Here is a 13007-nt window from a genome sequence, read left to right as displayed (position 1 = left end):
TAGTTGATTTACAGTGTTGTTTTAATTTCTCCCGTACAGGAAAGTGATTCAGTTGCACATACACACACACACACACACACAATCTTTTTTTCCATTATGGTTTATTACAGGATATTGAATACAGTTCCCTGTGCTATACAGTAGGACCTTGTTGTTTACCTTGTATTGAATTTTTATGTGTCCACAGGAGGCTTCACAGGAAAATGAAGACCCAAAGAGGTGATCAGAGCAGGAAGCTTTTTCTACCTTTCAGGTTAAAAATAATAATAATCAGTTTGTGAAGAATGGACAAGACAGAGGGGTGTGGACCAGGGGTAGTAAATGGTGAAGAATACTAGTAAGATAAGGGTTAGTTTAACAAGGTTTGTTTGTATAGATTTCTTGGCCCGAAATTCTCTGTCTCTGGTGATAAGAATGTCTTCCTTCTTCCTGAGTGTAAGGAGGACATCTCTCCTGTGAGGGTTTTATGACCTGTGTTGGGGAAGACGCATGAAGGGGTTGGGGAGGGTCAGAGCGACCTCTGCTGTTTTCTCAGACTCCTTCAGCTTAAGATATCCAGTATGCCAAGGTACCATATCTAGGGGTAATCTGTCCTAAACTCCGTCGCGGTGATCGTGGCTGATTTCATGGATGCCTAGGTGAGTGCTGAATGTGAGAGTTGAAAGGGATCTTAACATTTTAGAAAGAGGTCCAAAGACGGTCAGTGTATTTCCCAAAGTTGCACAGTAAAATAATGGGAGAACCAAAACGATAATAACCCAGACTACTAGCCTCTCCGGTGGTGCTTTCACAGGAATCATGGTGGTGAAATTCACGGCACTTTAAAGTAATGAAAACTGTGGGCTGTGGATCAATGTATATAGCTTTCTGTCCCATTTTTTTTTTTTAGCCGTATGATAATAAAATCAAAACTGCATTACTTTATATTGTGAATGCCGTATTACCACTTTATTCTTCACTTGTAGCCCTATTTGATAAGTCATAAAGATCGCTGACTATAAGCAAAAGACAACTTAATTTGCTCTCTTTGCAGGATACCATCATTTGTTATGATTTGTTCCCACATGCCTTTATAATCCGTATCAATCTTGACATACCCAAGCTTCATTTTATTGTGCTTTTCTGCCCAGCCCACCCTGAAAATACTCCTCCCATAAAATTCATATCTGTATCTTTTTGATAAGTAATAAACATATAGATAATTTTTGCCTTAGAAAATGTAATCGTATGGAGTGATTCACCTGTGGCACTTGCCTTTTAGAGCTCCTGTCTGGCATTGAGGATATTTTTAAGATCCTCCTAAGTGCCCATCTGTCTTCTTTACCCTTGAAATTTCCCCCCACCCCCTTTCCTTTATTTTTCTCACTCACCCTTTCTTCCGTCCTCTCAATTATTTTTAAACCAAGCTCTGTATATTTTTTTTGCTTGTTTGTTAGAATAAAAGCTTTGTCTCTCATGGTCGATGTTATCAGCACTGCAGATATATATAGGGCCGCTTCTATCCTAGCATCTCAAAATCTGATTCTGATTCTTCTGTTACAGACAACAGTACGGGCTTTGAAAAAATCAATTCTTAAGTTCCTTATCTGTTTCTCTGCCTCTAGGATAACTGAATCTTTCATAACTAATGGGGATATTGAATTGAGGAAGCCTTACGGGGAAAATATATTGCAGTTTGTGTAAAAAGCAAAAATGAGGCTGCAATTAGAGGTAATAACTATAGCTTAATTTAGACCCATTTTTATAGTGGTTTGATAGAAATTGGTTAATGTAGAGTTTTTCCATTAAAACTTAGTTTTCATGAAAACAGCAGTTTAATTTTGTTGCTGATGGGTGTTTGGTTTATGGACTTCTGAAGAAAAGAATCACATGTCAATTTTAGATTCTCAGTAGGTAGCATGAGAATCAGAATGGTTATTGTGAGTCTGGGTAATCTTAAAATGTTTCAGTATACATTGGATGTTAACACATGGCAATATCTGTGACTGTCTGGATACCAATTAATAAGCAAATCTAAGCAGATCTTGAAGTTTTGGGTGATTGGGTCTTACTGCCATGCTTTATGTGTGTGTCATTGAATCAAATGTACTTTTCTAATAGTCTTTTTACCTAAAATCTCCATGGCATAGTATGTAGCTAGTTTGCCAGATTCCACATTTCTTGAATGAGTTCATATATTTTTTTTCGTCAGTACCCAGGAATATTATTTAATCCCAGTGGCCTTCTCTAATGGCCTTTGTTCATTTCTCACTATCTTTTAGATTCTTTTATCATCCAAGAGAGTTAATATTTTTCCTGTGATTCTTTGATTATAAAATATTATTCAACCAGAATGTTATAACTTGAACACATTTCAGGAAATCTTTTGAAACAGAAACATATAGTGAATACCTTTCGACTGTGTTAGCCAACAAGTTTGTTCAGGTTTTTCCATAAGGTGTTACGGGAAAACCCAAACGAACTTTTTGGCCAACCCAGTATGGAGTATCATGTACCCTTAAGCATCGTGTCAGTGTAGAATACCTCTAGATGAGTTGATGCCTTATGTCATTCATTAAGCAGGACTTACACGGAATGCTTGGGGCATAGGCGGGAGGGACCGCTCTTGCTGTAGTGCACGTTTCACCGGACACATGACCGTGCATGGTAGCACTAGAACTTTCACAGCAAGTAAACCCCTCTTTCTTTTTTAAAATTCTTTGACTCTTCTGTTGCTAACCTTGCCAGGAGTATCACCCACGAATGTAACTAGGGTCACCAAATATAATTAGACCTAGGATAGAGGTACTTCTTGGCTTTCTGTCTTTGCAGTCAAGTGTCAATGTCTCGGTATTAAGTCCTGACATTTTGGTGCGTCACAGATCGAGCCATCTGTTTAAGGTCGTTCTAGGTAATGGAATTGAAAAATTACGTCTTTCGGGCAGTCCAGCCACAGGGTTATATGCATTCTCGATGACCTCTGTGATTAAGCTGGTCTCTCAGTTCTTACATTAAAATGTAATTTAAAACGTACTTCCCCTCCGTATTAACGTCTGATCTGCTTAAAAAGCACATTTTTGAGATTTTTAAAAGAAATGTGTAACTACGATATTTATTTAACATGTAGTGATCGTGAAAGACTAAAATGCTTATAGAATTTATCAAAAGTAACTCTATCAAATGATGTAAGCTGTATAATTCCAGTTAGCCATATCTTATTTTTATGTGGGACTTTCCAGATTTCGCAGTGCTTTTCTATACATTGTTTTACTCATTCCTCACAGTGATACTATGAAATTGGCTTGGGCGATTTTACTCTCCCCAATATGCAGAAGAAACTAGCCTCAAGCAGTTATGTTTCAAGTTAAGTGGCTTGTCCAAACCTGCTTGACTAGCAAATGGTACAGTCTAAACTAGTAGCTGGTAGCATTCACCCTACTCTTGTTTAAATATCTTCCCATGCTGTTGTTATTCAGCCTCTTCGTTCAGTTCTTTTTCCACACAGTAGTCAGATGATCTTTGCAAAATCTTCATCAGATCTTATCACTTACTTGATTAAATCTTGGTAAAGAGTTACTGTTCTACTCAGAATATAATCTCACATCCTTAATATGACCTTCTTGGTCCCCCGGCTCCTTCTAGCTATGTCATATGCCACTCCCATCCCCTTGCTCCGCAGGGTCCAGGCACACTGGACTTCTGTTTGTTCTTTTCCTGTGTAACTAAAGACTTCCCATTTGCTACTCTTCTGCCTACAGTGCTGATCCCTTTTCTTCCCCAGATAACTCCTAGTCATCACAGAGGTCTCCGTTTATATATTAATTCCTCAGAGAAGCCTTCCCCTAACCCACTGAACAAAGTCGGTGCCTCTGGCTGTCATCTTTCAGCAAACTCTTAATTATCCATCAGTTTATATTGACATATTTCTCTGTGTGATACTTCATTTAGCAGCTGCCATGTCCACTAGTGTGTAAGTCCACCGCAGTCAAGAACCACGTCTTTTGGTCTCATTGCCGGTCTCTTGCTCTGGTCTGGTGTCTTGCACATAATAGCTGTTCAGTAAAAATTTACTGAGTGAATAAATGAATCCATGTGGGTGTGTACACAGCTCTTCTTCTAAGAAGAATTCTTTATTAAATTAGGAAATGATGATAGAACCTATAGCTTTTTCTCCATTTCCTGGGAACATACAGAGAGAAATGGCTTTTTGATACTTGAAACAATTTAAGCAAGTCTTAGAAAAATTAGCAGGAGAGGAGTTTAAAAAAATAAAATGGATTGCCCAGGGAAATTGTGGAGTCTCCTTTGCTGGAGGTTTAATCAGAGGATAGTAATTGAGGAAGTTTAAGTCTTTGTGAAGGCTATGAGATATAGACACCATCATTTGGTAGAACAAAGACTTGGAATTAAAATACCTTTCCTTTTGTTTTTATGTTTGATTCTTTGTTGAGGTCCAATTCTTTGTTTGTGCCCAAAGAGTGAAGGGGCTTTGGAATCCTACTCTTGATTCAGTTTTCTTTTTCTTCACCATGATGTATAGCTCTGCTGTAATATGACATATGTGTTCCTAAAAATCACTGCACAGAGCTTGTGGGAAAAATGAAACTAGGGACACAGTACTCAAAAACTTTGTCAGTGACACACAAAAAAGATAGGCATATAATATAAATGGCAGCTAAGTTTTACAATGTTAAGTGGTTAAGAAATATAGAAATAATACAACAAATATGGCACTTTACCTTGAAAAAGACATGCAGTTTGCTTGTGGGGGTGGTCATGGGAAGGGCTGCAGCTTGTGAGTTATTGTGAATCAATGGAAAGAAGGCTGGGTAAAGTCAGAGGGCAAGTGGTACCTTCCGATGTGGATGGGGCAGCTCATAACACCCCTGATGGACTGAGGTCACTGGTCCATCTATCTGTGATGTGTGTGATTGTGTATTTCTACACTAGCTTCAGCCAGGTGCAGTTTTCTGTGTTCACTTCATGTTTCTCATGATTGAGATTGGGCCTAAGCAAATGTGAGATTCGCATCATGCTCAAACTGTCCCTCTATTGCACTGTGACAAATGTGTACTTTTAAAATAAGTATTAGGAGGTGGTCCAAGATGTAGCCTAGATTTGGGGTGTCTGTGCGAGGGGGTGAGTTCAGGATCTTCCTACATCGCCATCCACAGAGGGTGCCGTCTTTGTGCTCTCCCTCTGCTAAGCTCCCCGGTACCAGTGTCTCCAGAGGAGAGTTTTCACACACATCTGGTGCCCTAGTTTTTGCATCTCGTATCCCAGTTTTGTGGTAGCAGCCCAGGGGACACCCCTTGAACACCTGGTTCTAAAGGCCAGGGGGCTTGCTTTCCTGGTTTCATGGGAGTGCAACAATCAGAGAGAGCGTTCTTGGCAGGCTACTGCCCCCAGCACACTGTACAGATAGCAGACTGAAACACCCCCAGTCTTTCTGAGAAGAAAGCCCATTTGTGTGTCCAGGAGCTTTGGCTGGAGGGGAGGCCCACAGAAAGGCTCTCGGGGAATGAAGGCTGGTGGACATAATCTTTACATTCTCCCTCTCCCTCACTCCAGCTTTCCGGCATTTCCCAGAAAGGAGCTCATATCCTTGTCTGGTGCCCTGAGTTCTGCAGCAGCCACCAGGGACACCTCTATATCACCTGGCTCTGAAAGCCAGCAGGGCTTACACTCGTGGGTCCCACAGGACCATACCCAACAGAAAAGTGTTCTTAAACAGCTACCACCTTGAGGACACAGCAAGCGGCAACAGACCCTGGAGCTCAGTCTGTCTGTGAACGAGGCCTATAAGCTTATCAGCATAGCTACAATGTGAGGTGCAGGCTTCTAATAATTAAGCACACATCAGAGGACTGACTGTAAACCTTTTCGAAGACCTTGTAAGGCAGGTGTTCTCTTCACTCTCTGTACTGTGCTCCAGAGTGCCAGCATCTCTCGGAGGAGAGCTTTTACATGTGTCTGATGTCACAGATTTTATATCTGGTGCCCACTCCTTCAAGACAGGGAAAGGTAGGTGTTTCACCTAATACACAGAAACAAACACAGAGAGTCAAGCAAAATGAAGAAACAGAACAATATGTTCCAAATGAAAGAATAAGATAAGACCTCAGAAAAAACCTTAATGAAGTGGAGATTAGTAATTTACCTGATAAAGAGTTCAATGTAATGGTCATAAGATGCTCACCAAACTTGGGAGAAGAATAGATGAACACAGTAAGAACATCCATAGAGGTAGAAAAATATAAGAAAATACCAAACAGAGCTGAGGATTACAATAACTAAAATGAAAAATACACCAAATGCGTTCATCAGCAGACTAGATAAAGTAGAAGAAAGCATCAGTGATCTCGAAGACAGGACAAAGGAATTCATCCAAAAGTAGAGCAGCAAAAAAAAAAAAAAAAAGAATTTGAAAAAGGGAAGATAGCTTAAGGGACTTATGGGGCAATGTCAAGCAGAATAACATTTGTGTTTTAGGAGTCCCAGAAGGACCCCTATAACACAAATGTGAAACATGTCTACTTCAAGAAAAAAGAAAATATCTCAAATAAACAATCTAACTTTATACCTCAAGGAACTAGAAAAAGAAGAACCAACTAAGCTTAAAGTTAGTAGCAGGAAAGATGTAACAAAGATCAGAGTGGAAATAGATGAAATGGAGACTAAAAAGACAATAGAAAATATCAATGAAACTAAGAGTTGGCTCTTTGAGAAGATAAACAAAATTGACAAATCTTTAGCTAGACTCTCCCACCCCTGCCAAAAAAAAAGAGAGGGCTCAAATAAGTAAAATCAGAAATGAAAGAGGAGACGTTACAACTCATACCACAGAGATACAAAGGATCTTAAGAGATGACTGCGAACAGTTATATGCCAACAAATTGGACAACCTCGGAGAAACTGGTAAATTCTAGAGACATACAACCTTCCAGGACTGAATCATGAAGAAATAGAAAATCTGAATAGACTGCTTACTAGGAAGAAATCGAAAGAGTAATCAACAACCTCCCAACGAACAAAAATTCAAGACCAGACAGCTTTACTGGTGAATCCTACCAAACATTTAAAGAAGAATTAATACCAATCCTTCTCAAACTCTTCAAAAAAATAAATAAATAAAAGAGGAGGGAACACTTCCAAACTCATTTTAAGAGGCCAGCATTACCCTAATACCAAAACCAGACAAGGACACCACAAGAAAAGAAAATTACAGGGCCACAGCTCTGATGACCATAGACACAAAAATCCTCAGCAAAATGTTAATAAACTGAATTCAACAATACACTAAAAGGATCATATGCCATGATCGAGTGAGATTTATTCCAGAGATGCAAGTTTAGTTCAACACCTACAAATCACTCAACATGATACACCATGTTAACAAACTGAAGAATAAAAATCATATGATCATCTCAATAGATGTAGAAAAAGCATTTGACAAAATTCAACATGTATTTATAATAAATACTCTCAACAATGTAGGTATAGATGGAGCATATCTCAACATAAGAAAGATCATATATGACAAACCCACAGCTAATATTATACTCAACAGTGAAAAGCTGAAAAACACAAAAATGTCCACTCTTGCCACTTTTATTTAACATGGTATTGAAAGTTTTAGCCAGAACAATTAATCAAGAAAAAGAAATAAAAGGCATCCAAATTATAAAGGAAAAAGTAAAACTGTCACTGTTTGAGGAAGACATGATTTTATATATAGAAAACCCTGAAGACTCTGACAAAAAAACTGTTAAAACTAATAAATTCAGTAAAGTCTCAGGATACAAAATCAATATACAGAATTCTGGTGCATTTCTCTACACTAACAATAAACTATCAGAAAGAGAATTAAGAATAATTTCTAACAATTAAGAAATTAAGAATGATCCCATTTACATTTGCTTCAAAGAGAATAAAATACCTAAGAATAAAATTAACCAATGAGTTGAAAGACCTATATGTTGAAAACTGCAGGACATTAATGAATGAAAATGAAGACACAAGTAAATGGAAAAATATTCCAGTTCTCATGGATTGGAAGAATTAATATTAAAATGCCCATAGTACCAAAAGTAATCTGCAGATTCAATGCAATCCATATCAAAATTCTAATGGCATTTTTCACAGTAATAGAGCAAGCAATCCTAAAATTTGTATGGAACACAAAGACCCCGAATAGCCAAAGCAATCTTGAGAAAGAAGAATAAACCTGGAGGCATCATGCTCAAATTATATTGCAAAGCTATGGTAATCAAAACAGTATGGTATTGGCATAAAAACAGACACATAGATTAATGGAGCTGAATAGAGAGCCTAGAAACATAGCCACACATATATGGTCAATTAATTTATGACAAAGGAGCTAAGATTGTAAAATGGGAAAAAACAGTCTCTTCAATAAATGGTGTTGGGGAAAATGGATGTCCATGTGCAAAAGAATGAAACTAGACTGCTATCTTACACCATACACAAAAATTAACTCAAAGTGGATTAAAGACTTAATGGAATGTAAGACCTGAAACCATAGAGTTCCTAAAAGTAAACATACATGGTAAGCTATTTGACATTAGTCTTGGTGATGATCTTTTGAACCTGTTACCGAAAGCAAAAATACACAAGTGGGACTACATCAAACTAAAGAGCTTATGCACAGCAAAGGAAGTTATCAACAAAATGGAAAGGCAACCAACTGAGTGGGAGAAAATATTTGCAAATCATATATTTGGCAAAGGGTTGATATATAAGCTGAGCCTGGAAGGAACCCTAGGCTTTGAATAGAGAGGGCTTTTGAAGCAGGAGGGAGAGCATGGTCAAAGTTGCAGAGGCACAGGATGTGAAGTATTTTTAAAGGACCTTGATTCATTTCCGGGAATGGTCTGTTTCATTCATGGTCCTCAGGAGAATTTTTTCCAATGGATCAAGTTTCATCTGGGTGATTCATGGTACAGAGTCATAGTGCCTGATTTATTTGGAAACTGAAATATATATGCTTCACATCTTTCCCTTTAAGAATGTAGGTCCCTTATAATCAGGCATTGAGTCTTTGATTTTCATCGTGGAATATATATCCTTAACACATGGTGCTTAATGTAGTAACATCCATAACCATAATAGCATGACATGCTCTTAAAAAAAAAAAAAAGGTGGTAACAACAGCACAACCAAAACAAAAAAGTCATAGCGTGGCTCAGTCTGTAATGTCAGGATCTGAGCTTGTGTGCTTTTTACCAGTTCCTGGAGTGAGTTTTTGATGAACCATCTATTCTGGGTCATCCAGTCTCCCTTTTAATCTATGATGCCCATGTGTGAGGAGCTCGCTGTCTAGGATTACAAATAAAGAGGGTGGCTTAACCAATTTCTATCTGGGAAAACCTAATTGGGCAAATACAAACTAATTCTTTAACCTTATTCTCATCAGCTTCATGGTATAATTAAGTGGAAGTTCCTGGTCCTTTTATAAAAATCAGTAGTGTTCTCTTTAAAGCGTTTACCAGAGACTGAAAAGATGAAATAATTCTGAACAGGCACTAATGGACTTACTCATTATTACTTGAATTCTTATTCACCTGCTAGTATTATTCAGTCATGGATCTTCATCTCTGCATAAGAAGCCACCTGGTTTAGTGGAAATCATTCATACATTAGAGTCAAATCAGCCAGGATTGAAAATCTGTTACCTTCTGTTTTTTTAATGACAAATTACTTCAAGGTCTCTGATCCTTGGTTTCCTAGATAATAAGAGATTAATAATAGAAGGTACTTGATGAGGTTGTAATGAGGATGAAATTAATTAATATATGAAGTCCAAGTTAGCACTTAGTAACCAACAGTGCCTACTAATTATTTTCTTATAATATTTAAGAAACTCTTTCTTAAAAGTCATCCCCTGTGTGCCTTTTCTAGCATGAGAAGCTGATACATGAATTGGAAGAGGAGAGACACTTACGTCTTCAGAGTGAGAAGCGCTTACAGGAGGTGACACTGGAGTCTGAGCGGAACAGAATTCAGATGCGTGGCCTGCAGCAGCAGTTCTCCAGGTATTGTTCTGTGCGGAGCATCTTGTTTCAGGAGGTGCATCTCTCCCTGCGCCAATTACACCTTTGCTTGAGTTTCCATTGTGTAAGCTTGTGTTGCATTTGAGGAGCTAATGACCAGCAATTTAGACCTTCTCTTGTAGCCAAATCGTCCGATTGCATTTGGACCAATTTTCTGGAACTTTCCGCTTGCACCTCAGTCTTGGCTTTATTGAAGCTGGTTGTCTTTTCTTCCCCAATGGCTTTCCAAAGTATCTTTCAGTAAGATGTGGTGGTTGTGTGGCCTATAGGCATGATCTGTGAAAGGCCAGCCAGGAGAATGCAATTTTACTGGTCCTCATAATCCTATTTTCAGGTAGAAAGAGTGTGAATCATCCAGTAAGCTCTTACTCCTTATTTAGAGTAAATATTTAGAATCTGTAAAAAAAAAAAAAAAAAAAAAAAAAAAAATCAAAATCAATGAGTTTCTTTCCTTTAAAAAGACATAACTTGAATTTGAAAGGATTCTGGAAAAGTAGCTCTTCTTTGATTTAATTCCAGCACAGTAAGAATCTTTCAGCTTTCAATTACAGTTAATAGGGGGCCAGGGACTTCCTTGGTGGCACAGGGGTTAAGAATCTGCCTGCCAATGTAGGGACACAGGTTCAGTCCCTGGTCTGGGAGGATCCCACATGCTGTGGAGCAACTGAGCCCGTGTGCCACAACTACTGAGCCTGCGCTCTAGAGCCCGCGAGCCACAACTACTGAAGCCCACGAGCCAAAACTACTGAAGCCCGTGCACCTAGAGCCCGCTCCACAACAAGAGAAGCCACCACAATGAGAAGCCCGTGCACCACAATGAGGAGTAACCCCCGCTCGCCACAACTAGAGAAAGCCTACGCGCTGCAACGAAGATCCAACGCAGCCAAAAAATAATTAATTAATTAATTTTAAAAAATATATATATATGGGGCCAGGTAAAAATTCAACCTATTATTTAAAATCTCTTCATTTTCATGGAAAAAACACAGACTTGTGCATTTACAGTCCTGGGACCAGATACGGGCACCCTATGAGGAACAGTTTGCTTTTATTTTCATGTTTCACGTCACCATTTGCAAAACCAGGAAAATAATTTTTGATTCTTTTCTCCCTCATGAGGTTATCCCAGGCAGAATCCAGTTTGAGAAGTTGCCCTAAAATTTTCTTCAGCAAACTGGGTGGGTCTTATCTTTCATTTACCACTGGGATTTGGATATGATTGGTGATGGATAATTGTGCTTCCTCATTATGAGGCTTTTATATTGACAGCTTAATTTTTAGGTGTGTTGCAGGGAGAGAGCAAAGTTGAGCCTTTGGATGATTTATCTCATGGAGGCTTATACCACGAATGTTTGGAATTTTGGTTTAAAGGCATCTTGGAAGAACAGGGTAGGAAGGATGGATGACTCCTCGGTTTCAGAGTCATAATTGAACACCCTGTTCAGCTCTTGGAGCCCATGATAATACAGGTGCTGTAGAAATGCACCAATCAATACTTTAACAAATGCATGTCCCACCCCTCACAGGCTATTACTTATACAAACTTGTGCTCAATTTTTCATTCTATTCGATGGCGAATCTCACTTTATGTCTCCAAACTTGAAATAATAGCCCCTCCCCACCCTCCGAAGCAACTTTAAAACAAGTACCATTTTGTAATACTTGCCATTTTCATGATACAAGAAAGGAAGGTGCAGATCTTGCTACCCTTGTACTGTCTAATTGAGATGTCTCTGTACTCAAGCTATTGATTTACAGGGCGTGAGGCACCCGGCACAGTAAATTACTTTTGTACGATGCCAGGTCATCTGCTGTAAATCAAATGACAACCCCATACAGATTTGAGTTGCACAAGAGCCGAGGCTACATTCTAGGTTTAAAGAGAAGATAATTATTTGTAAAACAAACAGTGGGTGGTTTTACATACTGCCTTTGTGAAGATTTTTTGCCCCAGCCTAATCAGTTTTCTTAGTAAGCTTCATTGACATTGAAAGTTCAAGTCCAGTTATAGCCAGACAACTAATGTAAATCAGCAAAAGATGGGGGGAGAAAGCCTATGTAACAGAGAAGATAATTACACGATAATTTAAGTAGACCCACTAAACCATTGCTGATGGCCTTTTACATTTTAAACTTTGGTTTGTAAGATGTTTCAAGTTAGGCTTATTCAAACAATCCTGTTACTATAATCTAAGTCTTTGTAAAATTCTCAGTATTACAGAGCTTGTCTATGGCATGTCACCCTTGGACATGGTCGGTATCTAAATGCTCATGTAAATAAGTTCTATAATCCAAATAATTGTATTAAATTTAAAACTTTTATAGTCATAATTTTCTCCTTCTTTTCCTGGGTTGACAAGTTCCTTTTGTACATGATGATATCTGAGATGTAATGTAGGCATACTTTGAGTATTGTTCATGGGATGAGTTTACTTTTTAGGGTAATGTAATAGCCTACCTTTTCAAAGGGTGCGAAGTGACTTACAAGAAAAGGTAGTTTTACGGTAAGACTGTTAAAATAAAAACGGAAAATAAAGACCATGAAAGGGGAATGTGGCGAGTAATCATACTTAACACAGCCCAGCATGCTTTCGGAGAGTGAGCATTTAATTTAGCTCTAAGATTCATGGCAGACAAGATTAAAAGGAAAACACAAGAGGATATGTAATTCTTATCTCGTAGACAAAGGCTACTACTCCCTAAAGAGAGAAACATCTTTGGCAATAAACTCATAGTAGAATGCATCTTATAGGCCCCTCCAGAGATGGCATTAAAGGATATAATAGACAGTGGTCCACGATAGTGCAAATTAGGATTAATTCGTAAAAGTATTACTGCTTCTGCTATGTCACTTATGTCTATGAAGTTAAGTAATTTCACACTATATGGTTTAGGAATTCTGGGTCTATGCCTAAGTGAAAACAAGTAAAGTAGGAAGAACTCCAGTGCTAAAGG

The 13007-nt window shown here is 38.4% G+C and overlaps 1 protein-coding gene across 14 annotated transcripts in view; it reads left to right on the top strand.

Moving 5' to 3' along the window:
- The window catches only part of NCKAP5 (NCK associated protein 5), a 1062317-nt gene that overhangs the window by 566040 nt on the left and 483270 nt on the right, over window positions 1-13007 (top strand). For all 14 annotated transcript variants that reach the window (XR_009009050.1, XR_009009051.1, XM_057551412.1 and 11 more), the window contains one exon: window positions 9901-10034. Coding sequence is in view for 12 of the 14 variants with exons in the window: in XM_057551412.1 (XP_057407395.1) it covers window positions 9901-10034 (134 nt within the window). In the remaining 2 variants the exon portion in view is untranslated. The remainder of the gene's footprint in view (window positions 1-9900; window positions 10035-13007) is intronic.

The sequence above is a fragment of the Balaenoptera acutorostrata genome, chromosome 8 (genome assembly GCF_949987535.1).
Source record: "Balaenoptera acutorostrata chromosome 8, mBalAcu1.1, whole genome shotgun sequence".
Classification (NCBI taxonomy): domain Eukaryota; kingdom Metazoa; phylum Chordata; class Mammalia; order Artiodactyla; family Balaenopteridae; genus Balaenoptera; species Balaenoptera acutorostrata.
This window is presented reverse-complemented; position numbering and strand designations above follow the sequence as displayed.